A 16,768-nucleotide genomic window follows, 5' to 3' on the forward strand; every position below is an offset into this window, starting at 1 on the left:
AAAACACAGGACTACAAGATCTTTTTGGTAAATGAAATGCACAAGACCTCAATCAATTGATAGAAATACTAGTACTGTTTTTCAAAGTAGAAAAAATATACCATGAAAATGGAAACAATATATTTTCAATGTAGGTTTAAAATGCTTATTTGTCAGAGATTTTCATTAATTATACTAGAATTATTCTGATCAGTGGAAACAAACATTAAAAAAAACAATGAATATTTTGTTGTAATGTTTTAATTAATTAGATATTTGTGTATTTGCAGGCATGCCACTGAGATTACAGGCCATTAAGAATGGAGAGAGAGATCACAGATTTATTACAGCTGTTGTTGGACCCGATCTTACAAATGTAGGCTATGTATAATGTATATATTTTGGTGTTCTTGAGTTTTTCCTCAAATTTAAAAAAACAAGCTGATTGATTGAAATTTGAGTTCAGGAAGGATTTGAAGAAATTCAATAATATGTATTATAATGTATTTTTGTATTGGACCCGATCATACAATAATAGTCTATGTTTAATGAGTTTTGGTGTTTGACCCAGTCTTACCAATGTAGGCTAGCTATGTAAAATGTATTTTTGATAGATAATACTAACTAATACTACAGGCTGGCTTACTGAAGTGAGTGTTAACTTTTCTTTTTTTTTATGAAAACTTTTTATAGTCAAAGTGTTAAAGCTCCTCAATATAGCTATAGTAGTGCTTTGTAAAACAGTATTTTAACGAAAGATTATAACAATAATTTTGCTCTATAGAAACATTTTACAAGTGTTAATTTTTTTCTTCAGATGATGAAGGATTTACACAAAGAGAAAGACAAGGGTAATACTAAATCAAAGATATCCCAGGAGAAAGATATGCCCATATCCAATTCTGATATCATAGAAAATGATAGCTATATACATATACACTGTGAAGACATGACAGTTAGACAACTAGAGTTTATTATGGTAAGTCTCTGATTATTTCTGTATAAAGGGTAATAACAAAATTATTGAACTGATAAACTCTAGGCAGAGGTCAAAAGGAACACTTAAAAAATCCATATAGCAATAGGCAATAACCAAAGAGCTGAAATTAACCACAATGGTTCTGTAAGACCAGGTACTCACATTTCTGATGGAAATGGTGGTTAAACGCTAGATTTATAGCATGGTAAACCTACCTCTACTTTTGGGTTAGTTGTTTCTTGTATATTATAATATAAACAGGCAGTATTAAATGCCACCTAGAAAAGTTACATTATATTTTGTGGGAGTTTGTAGTCTTTTAACATCCTTGGATATTAAGACCTTATCTCATAATACAGTGTGCTTTATTCTTTAACTTCTTTACCAATTATGAGCATTTTCATTTGGTTGACTATTCAGTTTTCACTACATCTTTTGATTGCAAATACATGTGCAACTTTTGGTAAATGTGACATAAAATAGAATTCTCATTTTAATATTACATGTACAAGTCTATTTTGCTTGCCTAAGACCTTCAAATTGGTTCTTCATACTTAATATTGTGTGATCAAGTAAAAAAGTGGTTGGAGAGTTTTGAATTTCATTTATCAAATGCATCATTGTTTTTCTTCCAGTTCCTGGATCATTGTACTTCCATGCTCAGCCTTCCATTTGCTGCTAGACGTTTGTTTGATAATAAAGGAAATGAACACTTCAGTTTAGTGAACCTTAAAAGGGATGATCTAGTGTATATTTCATGTGGAGAGACATGGATTGATCCTAAACTTTCCAAGGAGGAACAACAAAAAAGATTCTTACTCTCTCAACTGTCTCAAGATGTTGCCAAAATCAGACAATACTGTGCTCTGAGGAATCCGGAAAGTAGGTCACAAGTTATAAGATAGAAATATCTAATATATGTTAGATATAATTAATACTCATGCTGGCTATAGTAGACCTTCATTGGTGCCTATTATTGTAAATTTATGGTACAGAAACAAACATAATACATCCAACTGTTAAAATTGAACTGTAATTGATATTAGTAAAACGTTGATTGATTGTTGGGGTTTAACGCCCGAGCAGCAATATTTCAGCTATATTCAGGCAATTTTTTAAAATGAAACAAGATATTGACAAACATCAGGTTAATCCATAAACATTTTTGATAAATAACATTATCTACCATCTTATGTTCTCTGTAGAATATGTACTGGAAATAGAGGGTAATCTGGTGGCTAATACAAGGATGATAGTGAATAGACAGTGGAGTAGGAATGAGGAAGAGAGAGAGATACCTATAACAAATGATACACAGAGTGTTAGATCATCCAGACAGATGTCTAGTAAAGGATTTGAAGAGGAAGAGGATAACTTGTATGTAGTCATTGATTCTCATCTCTAAATTGGCTTACCAATTATATATCAGTATTTTGGTGCTCTGCAGTTTTTAACTACATAATAAATACATCTGTTCTAACTTTATGGAAATCAATTTTCATGCACTTTTTGATTTTATTCCATTTTCCTACTCACATATAAACACCAATCGTAAAAGTTGTGTCTCAGATTATAAGATTGATGATGTATCAATTTTTTGCCTCAGTATTTATGAAGTTTGATAATTAGGAATGATTTGAAATCAGTGTTTATATTGTTTTTTAGAACTGCCCATGACCGGGCCCATCGATTAGCAGAACAGAGATTGAACAATTTGAAGTGGCCATGGGAGAGATTGGTCAATACTGGTAATGATGATGAGGATGATGATCCAGAGGCACAGAAATACACAGACAAAGAGATGTATGAAAGATACAAGTAAGTAGTCTAGAAACATAGACTGGCTTGGATGCTAATATAGCAGTAAAATCTAGGAAGGCTTTGTCATGAACTATAAGGCTTGGGTGTAGGAATAGATTTAGTTCATATCTTTGTAGATAGTGCACTGCTTTATACAATTCAATTTTTTATTACCTTAAACTAATACTGTTCATCGGTATATACAAGACAATACTTAGAATGGTGTTGGGTTTATATGTACTTATAGAAAATAATTTACTTTATGATGTCTGTAGAGATTTGCTATTCTTTCATTAAAAGACAAAGAAAGTATGTTCAGAAATGTTTCAATGTTTGTCTTATGTATTATGATATTACATTGTAGTACATTTATTAAGTTAACTATTCACTTGTACATGTAGTTGACCTTTAACCTTACAGGTTTGGAAATCAGACTGAAAGAGTATACTCTTTCTGTAATCATAAGTAAGACATGCTATGTGTTGCTTGATATCAGTTAATGCTGTTATATACTGATTATAAGTGTACTTAAATATTCATAATAATTCATAGAAGCAAAGACAAATTATTGAAGGTAAACATGTTTTTTAGTTATTCACTTAGAATTCAACATTGGCAAACATTTGAAAGATATACTTTGAACTTTTTCATAGTCCCATGATTGACTGTCCTTAGACCTAGTTACTTATCAATTTAGTACTTGTTGAATTGTTTCATCAATAAAACTGTTGTTCCTAACTATTGTTTAAATATAATGTTATCATGCAGAGCTGACAGAAGTGTGCAGAGAGCTGTAGATCTTCCGTCTTTTTTTAAATAATTTTGTCATGAAATAGTTTTTTTCACACTTTCAATAAAGTTTGCACTTCAAATTGTCTTTGCTTCATCATTATAGAAGTATTCAAGCATATACTGAAATGTATATTAATGTGATTAACATCATGTTTCTGGGCATTCTTTGGTAAATACACATAATTTATGTTACATCTTGATGACTGTAATGAGACCTTGCTGGCTAAATCTACCAATAATTTTATTTGTTGAATCATCAATATTCAAAATTTCAAGATTGAAGATAAATATAACCTTTTTGTTACCAGTTTACTTTTGGCTTTGCTATATTAAGCATTGTGAAAGTCATCTTAATCTGCATGTGCAATGTATTTAACCATTTCTTTTTTCACAATTTTTCACTATGGCATTAACATGAGTAAATTAGCTGGCTATAAAGATTTTATTTTAAATGAATTAATTATATTGTTGTAAAATTTGTTTATGCTGTGCATGTTTTAACACTGAAGATTTTAAATTGTTGAATGTTGGTTTTAACAAGATGGATCAGAGAACTACATGTACAACTTTCACCTCAATCTTATTTATAAGACAATGTTGCTGGTCAAGAACAATATGAAGTAATTTTTACAGAGACCAAAAAACAATTTTTGGTGCATTAAATGAGTTCATATGTAAATATGATATACAAGGGAATTTTCTAAGGTCTGGGCTATAATGACAGATAAAGTGCTGTTACTCTTTCTTCATTTATTATGCTTACTCATTTTTTTTGTCTCTAAAGGTCCAATTACAGCAACAAAAAAAAACAACCTTTCCAACTACACCAAAAATGTTTTAACTGAATTTACAATGTAATTTTTGCAATATTATCTAAGAAAAACAGAGGAAATTTCAAATAATCAGAAATATAACTTTTATATATATATTCTTGCTCAAAACAATATGCTATGTATTTATAAATAAAATAAATATAAACTGTCACCAGATACTTTGCCCAGATTCTTTTTTATCTGACATCTCACTACTTAGTAGAAAATCCTTGCATTTATTACTCTTAAACAATCTTGTCTTATCCTCTCTTACAAATGTCATTTCATGTATTTAAAAATTTATTATTTCAGGCCTACTCCAGTTCCGAAGATATCTCGTGATACACTGCAGTGTTTTGTTTTTGAAGATGGTTACATTGCTTGCTCAGCCAACCGTGGCCTGGTGCTTGGTCTATTAGAGCAGGAAGGAAGAGTAAGCCAGGTTCTGTTGGTGAAGAGGAAACCAGATGATATCAATCAGAGATGGGTCATGAAGGAAAATGGGTAAAATCTTTGTTTTATATTCTTCATATAAAAATAAAATTTGATAGGAAGGAGAGTTCCAGAGTATGAAATGATGTATGAGAGTTATTCTATGAATATTACCAACTACACAAGTTATGTATAAAATACTGACTAGAAATTCTTTTTTCATAGTTTATTTGTATGCATATTTTTTAAGATGGAAAAAAATGATAATTATCATATCAAAAGTTGCTTGAAAGTTTTAAAGATTTGTATCTTCTATTTCAGTGAGATAAGATCAAAACACTCCAATCAGACCTGTTTGACTGTATCCATGCCAAACAATGAACCATTCTCTGAGGATGAGGAGGGTCGACCTCTAACCTATGCTGGATGCCCTGTGACCTTACAGACGCGTAAAACTAACAGATATGGCAAGGCTCACCAGAGGTGGCATTATGATGCAGAGACAGGATTTATACATGCATTTTATGCTGATCCTTATGATAAAGGTTTGTCATTGTTTTTCATTAACAGAATCTAGACTATAAAAATCAAAAGAATTTAGGGCTTTCAAAAAGTTGCTACAAATAATCATTTTTGTACTATTAAATCCATTTATATTAAAAGACTTTTAAATGTTAAAGAACAAGTACATTAAAAAGTTTATAAAAACCAGTCTTTCTAGTGGATAAATTTTATACTCTAAAACTGTTAAATTAATTTAAAATGATTATGGAAATCTGCATAAGCTGATGTAGAAAAAAAAACACTAAGCACTTCTATTGTGATATAATAATAAAAATTGCAAAATTCGTAATAAGATGGTTACATTATCCAGAGTGTGTCTTGACTTATTGTCCTCTGAGTATGTGATTACATGTAACATAAACTTCTAGAGAATGTATAACAAATGGAAGAATAGAATTTTGTTATTTGAACACTGATTTCACCAGTACATTTTTTTATTCTATAACACTCCAGTGGTCACCTGTAATGGCAGATAAATTTTTCCATGTGAAGGAAAATTTCCCTACAGTAGTTTAACTGCATGAGTGAAGGTATCTGTTTGAATAACCACAGAGTTTAGGCTCCATTGTTACTAATTCAATAGATGAACTCATTTAGCAAGACAGGTATTTACCTTGGGCCTTTTCAGTTTAACAAAGTCAGAGGTCACGGTCAACTCACTGTTATTAAAAAAAAATTAATGTCTAAATTTCTTTAATTTCAGAGATAACAGCAGCCAATAAGGCAGATGTATGTACCAACTCTATATCTGGACCAGATTCTATCGATCAACCTGTAAGTTTATACTGACAAGTCTTGGTTTGGATTGAAAATCTCACAGAGCAAGAAAGTTAAGCTACAATATACCTTAAGATGAGTTGAGCTTCAATTTTTATCTTTTACATACATGTCAATAGAATAAAAGAAATAGAACAAAATGTATATTACCTATTATTGTAAACTTTTTAATCACACAATTTTATTTCTACTTTTGCAGGGTTATGTGGCTGAGATTCCAATATCAGCAAGTGATAAGAGATGTAAAGAGTACTATGTTTGTACATCCTGTGCTCGTGCCATGAGAGGAAGATACAAAATACAGAAACTACAGTCAAATGTAGAATTCTCTTGTGCAATGGGAGAAGGTAATTCCATCAATATAAGATAATAATGATATTGATATAAATTACTGTTTTGAAATGTAATGCAATTAATTAGAAGAAATGCACTTTTTTCAATACATCGTTTAAAATTAAAAAGGCAAAATGGAGAAGTTGAAAGTACTTATTTTATATGTAGCTATTTGAACGAGTCATTGAAAAATGTAATTGAAATATTAACTAATTTTTTATGTATTTGCAGCAAAGAAACTTAAACTACAGCAAATTGGAAGCTTTAAAGTCCTGAATGGTAAGGTTGACCTTTCAACCCACGAAGCAGTATTGACACAGCAAGATTGGGAACATAAACTTCGCAATCTACGAGAAGAGACCAATGTTCGCACCATTGCCAAGGAGATCTCAGCTGCTCAAGCTATTAAGACTGTCAAAATTCTTGCCTATAAAAATGGTGAAGGTAGACTCCATTCTGGAGAGTTGATATGTGGCTCTACTATAGAAGGGGTAGGAATATTAACCATTGTCATTCTCTAACTTAGTTGCATTGTATTCCTTTTTGTATAATTGTTCTAGTTATCGTGTTGTACAAAGGTCTAATTTAGCATGAAAGAATCACATTTTTAGTATTCATTTAAGAAATACTTAGTAAATGACATCTAAAACACATCATCACCTTAAGCAAGTACTCTAAGACCTAATTATAGTTTTGACTATTTGGTATTTATTGGATTGAATTGTCAATGTTTGACAAACACACAATACCTGCATAATTTATAATGATACTTAAAAAAATAAACGTATTTGTGGGTACCGATTTTAATGAATTTCATTTTCACTTAATCAGCAAAAATAGATATGAACGATTTAAAAAAAAATACATTGTTTTTGTTCATCTTTTGAAATAACAAAACTTTGTGTATTAAAAGACACTGGTTTAGTACAAGCTGGCTGTCTTTCAAAGTAAGGAATTTGTTATCAATCAACAGCCTTATAAAGTTCCTCCTTTGCAAATATTAACAGTTCGAGCTAATTTTATAGATACTTGACCAGTGCACATACAGACTAGGATTAAATAGTGCAGCTAGAAGAATATTTACAGAAGATGGTACTATGATTATGGAGATAGAAGATCTCATTGATTGGGCTGTTGACAATTATAAAACTTTAATGGCAGAATATCTTCAGGGAAAAGATGATAAAGGTAAGTTATCATTACTGATTATTATTTTGGTTTCATGAGCTCTAGGAATATCTAGACTATACGGCTCTTATGAATTTTCAGAAATTTTTCTTATATGAGTATTCATCAAACTTAATTTCCTGTAAAACTTAGGGGTGTTGTTTTCATTCTAATTAAAATTTTGAGTTTTCTGCTGTTGACTTGTTGAAATTGTTTACATATGGCCAAGACTTTAATGACTTGCCCAAAAAATGTGTTTGTGTAGTACCTGGGATAACATTATTTTAAGTACAATTTAACTTTTCTAAGTTACATTAAGTCTAATTTCTACATTCTTTATACAATATTTTAAACAGTTGAAGAACTGGAGACTGTAGAGGAGAACCAGAAGGCTGAAGAACAGGGTAAACTTAGGGAAAGAGGTGAAGGTGAAGGTCAAGACAGCCAGGAAGATGTACAACAAGAGCAAGATAAGGACCATGCAGGTATGGTAGTCAAGAATCAATATTGTTCTCGAAGCTAAACATTTGACTTAAATATGCGAATGAACATTACAGTTACAAAAGGTGCTACTCCTTTATGATTGGTTATATAAGCAGTGAAAAATTATCATAGTTGTGCTGTATATGTTTTTAGAATCCACATAAATAGAACTTTATGACAAAAATGACATTTTGTTAACAGTTAATGTTTAATTTAATTTTGTAGAAGTTGATCAGCAAGAAGCAAAGAAACAAGCCAAGGAACGAGACCTGGTTCTGAGTCAGATACAGGTGCCTGGTATAGATACTATACTGAGGTATCCTATAGAAGTCTGGGTATCTAGTGGTAAAGAATTTGTAGCTCCAGAGATTGTTGAATCAAAGATTGAAAACAGGAGAAAGAAACGAGCTTTCAGGTCTGCTGTCTCACTGGAACTGGATATAGAGAAACATATTCTTAGACAGATGAAAGGTATGGTATTATATTTTTGGATTGTTTATTTTGATACACAAAGTAGGATTAGTTTAGGGTCTATTGTAGTATATAGTTTCCTTTTTATTTGAAAAAGTTAAAAATAAAAGTTGTTACATAATATATTAACTTAGTGCACCAAAACCTGATAGTAATTTATTCAGTGACAAACCAAAATCATAATATGCAAAACTGAAAATTTCAAGATTAATATACATGTATCTACTTTACAGCCAGGAGATTAGATGATATGGACCCAGGAGAATTGAAGCCAACTAGAAGTTCAAGACAACCTGTCATTATAGAAGGTAACTGGCAAGAACCAACAGTAGAGGAACAACTCAAACATGATACTGTACATAAACTTGAGGTAAGTGAGCACAATTTGAAGTTTGAAGCCCTCATTATACTGTGTAAAAAATAGTCGACTTTATTTGACATGTTTTTCATGATGGGATTCTTAGCACAGTCACATCTGGTATGGAAAGTGCCCCGACCAATTCAACTAAAAGTACCCAATCACACGTTCAGTCTGCAGACCATCTATTCCAGTACAAAAATTCTGACTATTTTAAAATAATCAAACCATGTTCCATCACTTTAAACGATATATTTGACTACAACGATGACGAACCACATTGTACCATATCAAAATGTGGTATTAAAAATTGCAAAACATGCAACATTCTTATAACCGACCCTTACTTCTCCAGTTCCCTTACAAACAAAACCTTCCATACAAGAAGTCACGATGACTTAAGTTGCAAATCAACAAACTTAATATATGGATTAGAATGCAACTTATGTCAGAGAAACGCAAGAACGATTAAATAAAAGAATGTGCGGTCATCATTCGGGAATTAACACCACCAAATGCCAGACAGTTTATCAACACTTTAATCAACAAGATCATTCAATCCTCTCCATGAAAGTTTGTATTTTAGAAAAAATTTACCATCCTACAAACAGTCCCGTTCTAAGTAAAAACTATCGTAGGGAAAGAGATGAGTACTGGATATGCAGACTAGGTACTGCAATACCTTAGGGATGCAATGACAACATCAAAAGTATAGGAAACCTTTCAAGCCAATATAACAATAGCATGAATGTGATAAATTTATTTGACAAAAATCCAAGACGGGAAAGGAGTCATGGCCATCGCCGCTATACATCACCTAAGTTACACCTAAGGTCTCCTTCCTTTCATACAAAAACCTCTTGGACTTCATCACATTAGAACCAAACTTTATTCTATACCTCTCACTCTACTACACTCCCTTTACAAAACAAGTCTTGACACTCCTGTTTCTGACCCCACCTCATCATTATACAGACTTGTTGCCATCATTTTGGATATTGGTTTCCACAGACTCTTTAAACCAGTTTGTGTGAAAAGTCAAGATGAAGAAAAACGATCATTTCTTCCACTACCGTTTGTCAACAAAGGTATAGATGCAATTAATTTGGCTAACATCCTCCATCACACAAACGTTACCAACAAAATTCCCCCATATTTCAAAGACAAATCCATACCAATTATTTCATATTCCTATACTTCACCATCAATTATAAAAGGCTATTGCAGAACCTCGAGATTGAGGACTTCAAGGCTAAACCACCTGACTGTTCTTGCAAAAGCTCTTCATTCAAATATGGTCCTTCTGGTCACGTTGTTACGGGAGATTTAACCATTATCGAAAATTAATCTCTAGGTAATATCCTTTCTAAAGGTCCAAAGTACCGTGAACCACGCTCCACAAATTGGAATTATAACTTTAAGTTCTTGTGGATGCCGTCGAGGACTAAGCAAGAACATGGATAAAACGAGAACAAGAAGACATTGATTCTCTGTCAGATTGGTTAAAGGCCGTGAGATCTTTAATTTTGAAACGAATGAAAGTTTTAAGTAGGTCAATGAGTGCCACGGCTACATCAGTTTTCAAAGACCCCGATGTAGCAAAAACATTGTCTACTATACATGACAAATATGTTGTCGTACCAGCAGACAAAGCTCAAAACAACATTGTTTTTGTCTGCAAAACGTTTTATATCCAATGTTTATTATCAGAAGTAGACGTAGAAAATAATAGCAGTGATATGACCTATACTGCTACCGCTCTCTCCAAAGAAGAGATTGTGGAAAACCATAAATCTGTGCTATCCTCTTTTGGTCTCTCTACCAAGGACGATGATTGTGATTTACCGTCTATGTACTGGATTCCTAAACTTCACAAGAATCCATACAAACAACGTTTCATAGCTGGATCTGCAAAATGTACCACCAAACCTCTTTCAAAACTTTTAACTTCCATACTCACAACTGTCAAAGAGGGTCTGCAGTCCTACCACAACACTTGTTACTCCTGTAGTGGTATTAATTCAATGTGGATCCTGAAAAATTCGAAAGATCTTTTGGAGACAATCAGTTCAAGACTATTATCTGAATATAATAGCATTAAAACCTATGATTTTTCAACACTGTATACTTCTATTCCCCGTACTCAGTTAAAATCCCGACTTAAAAAACATTATACATCGTTGTTTTTCCAAAAAAGATGGTACACCTAGATACAAATATATAGTTCTTGGTAGAGATTCCTCATACTTTGTAAGAAATAATTCCAAATCATCTTCCAAATATACAGAGGAAGATGTTTACAAAATGCTGGAATTTTTAATCGACAACATATTTGTCCAGTGTGGTGGACGTGTTTTTCAACAAACGGTCGGGCATTCCAATGGGAACAAATTGTGCTCCTTTACTTGCTGACGTATTTCTTCACTCTTATGAGGCTGACTTAATGGCTGATTTGATCAGAAAGAAAGAATATCGTTTGGCTGGATCCTTCAATCTCAGTTTCCGCTATATAGATGACGTATTATCTTTAAACAATCCTAATTTCGGGGATTTGATACATCGCATCTACCCAAAAGAACTTGAGATAAAGGATACTACAGACACTGTGAAGTCAGCCTCTTATCTTGACTTACACTTAGAAATCGATGGTAAAGGAAAACTATTGACCAAACTTTACGACAAACGTGATGACTTTCATTCAAAATTGTCAACTTTCCTTTCATCTGTGGCAACACCTCTTCGGCTCCTGCTTATGGAGTGTTTCTATCACAACTCATACGTTATGCCAGAGCTTGCCGAAACTATGCAGACTTTTTGTATCGCGCTAGAACTCTAACAAATAGGCTTCTGCAACACGGTTATGTTGCTACAAGATTGAAGTCATCACTACAGAAGTTTTATGGTCGTCATCATGAAATCGTGGATCATTATGATGTATCCATCAGCATCATGAAAACTGATTTATTCAACGGGTCATAGTTTACCTTTCCTCGTTTGTCTACCCCGGACTTGACTTTTTATGAGCAACTCTGCGGGTGTTTCTAGAAAGGCAGAGGACGCTTACCCTACCGGTGCACCTGGTCCATGCTCCCAGTTTTCAGTGGAGTCCGAGTTGCTCATTTACTTTTGTAACTTTGTATGTATGATTTTAGTTACTTTATGTTCTTTGTTGTGTGTGTCTGTTTTCCATGTCTGGTCTTTGTCCCTGGATTATATTCTTTTGATTACCGCTATAACCTTGGTTCCCTTGATTACTCTTTCATAAGTATTATTGTTTTAACACTTTATTACTGTTCTGAACAGTAGTAGTTTCTAAGAAATGTTTAAAACAGCATACAGATAGGGATTAGTTCAGTTTTGTCAATGTTTGTATGTCATTTTTTTTATGTGAAAGTTATTTTGTTTTTTTTTACTTTTGCTGAATTTCAAAGCTTAATCAAGGTTCTTATGATCTAAAACTGAAAAATCTTTTTATTGCAGACTCATTTAGCTGAGGTAAAGAAAAACCAGAAAGAAGCGAAGAGAAGCCTTGGTATCAACACATCTGGTCGACTATACAAACAACCAGATACAGTATGTTGTTAAAGTCTTGTCTTAATTTTTTTAGTCTTTTCTTAAAAACAATGTTGTTTCACATTTATTCTATTACTTTAAGTTTTTATAATGTTTTAAAGTTATTTATGGTTTAATAAGAAATTTCTCCTGATTTCTGCTCAATTTTCACATCTCTTGACCAGTGTGAGAAAAAATGTTCTCTGGAGAAACATTTTTGTTCTCGACTGAGAATTTGTTTGAAAATACAATCATTAAGCTGTCTTAGCCGGCGAAAATCTGATAATTAATTTGCTACAATGTAAGAGGCTATACTTACTCTTTGTATTTAATTAATTTGTTTGTTATGATTAAATGTTTAAACCATAAATCTTCATCAAACTTTTAGTTTGAAATGCTTTATTGATTTGTTGCTTTGTTTTTAGAAAAGAGTAATGGTATACCCGAATGGAGAGAGTCTAGAAAGAGCTATATATATCTGGGGTGGATCTTTGGACGATTTACTAGATAATGCTACCGCTAAACTGGGAATGTGGCAGAAAGCTAGGTTCCTGTTTACCATGGAAGGAAAATTGGTAGGTTTATTTCAAAAAAGATGTAAGAAATTTGAATAGTCCTAAAGTGGGAAAATTAGAGTTGTCCTTCCAACTGAATTCTGAGTTATTGATTTTTAATCCATGTTTCAGTTTGTTAGTTCATTTCTCTAGATGTTATGGTTTCAATTCATGTATTTGTTGATTTTTTTTTTCTGAGAATTTTGGGTCAGATCAGCATACATGTGTGCATTAAGATAATATTAATGCTTAAATACCTGAATGAAAGAGCATCAGTGTCTGTTCAGTTCTTCATCTTATTTCAGGTTATTAGATCATTAGGTCAATGCTGATTATTTCACTAAATCTTTGTTGATCATATTTCATAAAATATTAATAAACAAATTTGCAAAGCACTATTAATTAATATAGGCTTTTGGATGGAAACTATGTTATAATGTCCAATATCTTTTTGTAGGTAACAAAATTTAATGAGATCAATCGTGATGAATTGCTATGTGTATCTGGAGGAAAACCATTCACTAAACCACAGGGTTACAAGGATGTGATTGAGATCAAGGCTAATTGGACCAGAGCAAGAAAGGAGTATGGACCCACAGCTACTGATTTCACCGTGGAGGCTCCAGCTAATCCTAAAGTTAATGTAGGTATTGTTATTGAATTGGAAGGACATGAGGAGACATTTAGTAGACAAATATTGAACAAAATATTGTTTGATTAGTTTAGTTAACATAGAGTTAAACCCACCCACCCTTTTCCAGTCCCCAGTCCAAAGAATACTATAAATCTTAAGTCATGGCCATGGAGACTTGTTTGATATATATTGATAAAAATATCCTTATACTACTTTGGTTACAGTGCCTGAAAAAATCTTTCCAATAATTGGTCAATGAATATATATTACATACTTGTAGATACAACTACTTGTTATGTCAACTCAGTATAATTATAATATGATGAGAGTGAAACAGATGTATGCACGATGTGAAACATGAGTTATTTGAAATTAAACATTCACAAAAATGAAAACTAGAATAGGTTCTATTGATCTAAATCAAAACATGCATTTTAAAAAGAAATAACTTCAATTGTCATATTTACATGGCGTCATGTTCCATTAAAGTGAGGGAGAGATGTAACATCTAATTTTCGATATGTTATTCATTATGACTTTATGAAAAGTAATTCCAACTTCAGTACATATTTGTACCACATATATTGATGAAACAACATTTTTTATTTTGTTGATTGTATCAAATTGAAAATTGTAATATTTCACACATTTTGACAAAATAAAAGACTAATCATGTGTAATTTATTGTCTCCACAGGTTGATCCATTTGGACCTCCAGCACTGACCTTGCCTCCTGAAGAAACAGCAAAGTAGATTGACTTATGCAATACTGTCCTTAGTATTCTGTTTAGAACTGCCGAACATAGCGCTTTCAACTGCCAGAACTTCAGGCACTGTATCAAAAATACAAAAATAATTATTGATACTATTCTTGTGGACAAGTACCATTTTGTCATGTTTCGGTAAAGATGTAGTGTTCAGTCTTTAGATGCTATTCCAGTGCTTTCTGAATCTCAGAGATACTTGCATTTTACTGGATAATGTTAAAGTCAAAGGTCTAAGTTTTTTTTTAACTATGAATGCATACTTTAGTTTATGACTTAGTTTTATGAATGAATATACAGCTGATTTCTGCATGCAAGGTTTATAGTTTACTAGCAGCTTTAGTTTGTTCTCTGTAATATAGCAGCACAAAAAGGGACCATTTTTACTTTTTTATATTAAGGTAGAAATAGATCAGTTATGTAATCAGGAATTGACAGGGGTGGAAAAACAAAGAACTACGTTATTGTACTGTATTTTTTATTGACATGTTTGTTGTCACTAGTAAAACTTCACATTGCAGGTTATATTCCATGTGAATAGTTGTTTCCCATGTGACTAGTTGTTTCCCGTGTAACTAGTTATATTCTATGTGACTAGTTATGACCCATGTGACTGGTTATATCCCATGTAACTAGTTCTGACCCATGTGACTGGTTATATCCCATGTGACTAGTTATTCAATGTGACATAGTAATTTTGATATTGTCTGTGATAGTAATTGCTCAAATTTTATACACTTCTTGTTATATACACTGTTTTGTAACATTTTACAGTCTACTTATTTTGTGATGTGTTTAACATTCCGTCCTTTATTGATTTTTTTTTTCATTGTTTTAATATGATTTTATAACTTTCATGTATGGTTGTGAAAACAATTCTGATTGAGATAAAAACTTATGAACTTAGGTTTATATATTTGAAGTATAGGTTTGCAAATGATTTTTTGGCCAGTTGTGCTGCTTCGCTTAAATTATGTTGTGATTTACTCAGAATGACTCATTAAACTTAGTATTGGTAAAAGATTCTAATAGATTAAGATTTGTATAGAATATATTTAATTACAGATTATCAAATAGCTGTAATATTTAAAATCAAAAAAGAATTTCAAAATAGTTTTTTTTTATGTGTTAGGAATGTTAATGTAAATATAAGTCTATAGAATCTAATTGTTTTCTGTGAAGTTTATAACTTGGTAAGATTATTATTTTGAAATTGTATATTGATGCATTTCTTCTAGAAAATTCAAGATAGCTGTATGCTACCTTTTTAAATCAAATTTTTAAACCTATTTTGAAATCTTATCAGAATCTATATATAGAGGTCATTTATCTTAATAAGTTTAGTAGGAATGATATAAGTGGTACAGATTGGTGCACATTGTGGAATCCAGTATCATCTTTCTACTGTCTAATATCAACACTTGTAAACACTGTTATTAATATTTACATCTTGTCTCGTGTAAAAAAAATATTTTTAGATTCAAAGGGCACTTATTGGTATCATTATTATAATTGGTACAGGGAATATTTTGTCATTTATTGGATATAGATATTGTATATTGTATATTTTTAATAATTAATTTAATATTTGTAATGACCAGAGTCAGTGCATTTTGCAAATTTAAGCTTGTTAGAATTTTTAAACTATTTTACAACTGTTGAGCATTTTTCCGAGATTGTATAAGAGCTTAGCTCTGTAAAAAGAGACTAGAAATAAAAATATAAAAACAAAACATGTTAGTTGATGCCTATTTCATTTTGGATGACACCTCAGGCTTCTGAAAGCTGTTGTATGTGAGGTAGTGATCCCAGTTTTGGGAGATATATGTACAGATGGGCGTATATGGTTGCACATTGCACACACCTTTCAAGCTTCTATAAGCTGTTGTCTGTAAGGTAGTGATCACAGTGTCTGGAGATATATGTACAGATGGGTGTATATTGTTGTACACACCTTTCATTAATGTTTTTTTTCTGGAAAACTTCTTGCTTCAGAGTGTTCCTTTCCAAATTAAGTTGTATACCGTCAAGGAATATCTTATGTGCCACATGCTCAATTTGTATCTTATTTTATCTGAGGTCTCAGTTTCAGATTATTTTACAAATGATGTCTACAACTTAATTCTACTCTCTAACTAGACCATCATATTTGTAAAGCAGTAGAGACAGTGGAAATTGATAGCTTGATTCTCTTACTAGTCAGAACAATCTTTGTATTTGGTTAAATTGATAATGGTCGACTCAGTTGATCAAAATTTTCTTGTCAATATTCCATTTGTTTTGCATGAAGGCCTCAGGGTAGACTAGTTTTTATTAA

General features: G+C 31.9%; 1 protein-coding gene across 2 annotated transcripts in view; it reads left to right on the forward strand.

Annotated features, from left to right (window-relative positions):
- LOC148609237 (doublecortin domain-containing protein 1-like) overlaps positions 1-16,184 on the forward strand; it is a 33,830-nt gene extending 17,646 nt beyond the window's left edge. Inside the window, exons 23-41 of one of the 2 annotated variants that reach the window (XM_088542940.1) lie at positions 270-355; positions 797-958; positions 1,594-1,840; positions 2,164-2,335; positions 2,624-2,776; positions 3,179-3,223; positions 4,675-4,866; positions 5,116-5,339; positions 6,062-6,132; positions 6,335-6,482; positions 6,700-6,959; positions 7,494-7,656; positions 7,992-8,120; positions 8,344-8,589; positions 8,823-8,959; positions 12,428-12,520; positions 12,925-13,074; positions 13,511-13,696; positions 14,384-16,184. In XM_088542940.1, coding sequence (XP_088399066.1) covers positions 270-355; positions 797-958; positions 1,594-1,840; positions 2,164-2,335; positions 2,624-2,776; positions 3,179-3,223; positions 4,675-4,866; positions 5,116-5,339; positions 6,062-6,132; positions 6,335-6,482; positions 6,700-6,959; positions 7,494-7,656; positions 7,992-8,120; positions 8,344-8,589; positions 8,823-8,959; positions 12,428-12,520; positions 12,925-13,074; positions 13,511-13,696; positions 14,384-14,440 — 2,921 coding nt within the window. In that variant the 3' untranslated portion in view covers positions 14,441-16,184. The remainder of the gene's footprint in view (positions 1-269; positions 356-796; positions 959-1,593; positions 1,841-2,163; positions 2,336-2,623; positions 2,777-3,178; positions 3,224-4,674; positions 4,867-5,115; positions 5,340-6,061; positions 6,133-6,334; positions 6,483-6,699; positions 6,960-7,493; positions 7,657-7,991; positions 8,121-8,343; positions 8,590-8,822; positions 8,960-12,427; positions 12,521-12,924; positions 13,075-13,510; positions 13,697-14,383) is intronic. The other variant, XM_088542941.1, reaches the window with a different exon arrangement.
- The last annotated feature ends 584 nt before the right edge of the window (positions 16,185-16,768 follow it).

The sequence above is a fragment of the Perna viridis genome, chromosome 8 (genome assembly GCF_037379345.1).
Source record: "Perna viridis isolate PV_CMFRI_1.1 ecotype Kerala chromosome 8, ASM3737934v1, whole genome shotgun sequence".
In the NCBI taxonomy this organism is placed as follows: domain Eukaryota; kingdom Metazoa; phylum Mollusca; class Bivalvia; order Mytilida; family Mytilidae; genus Perna; species Perna viridis.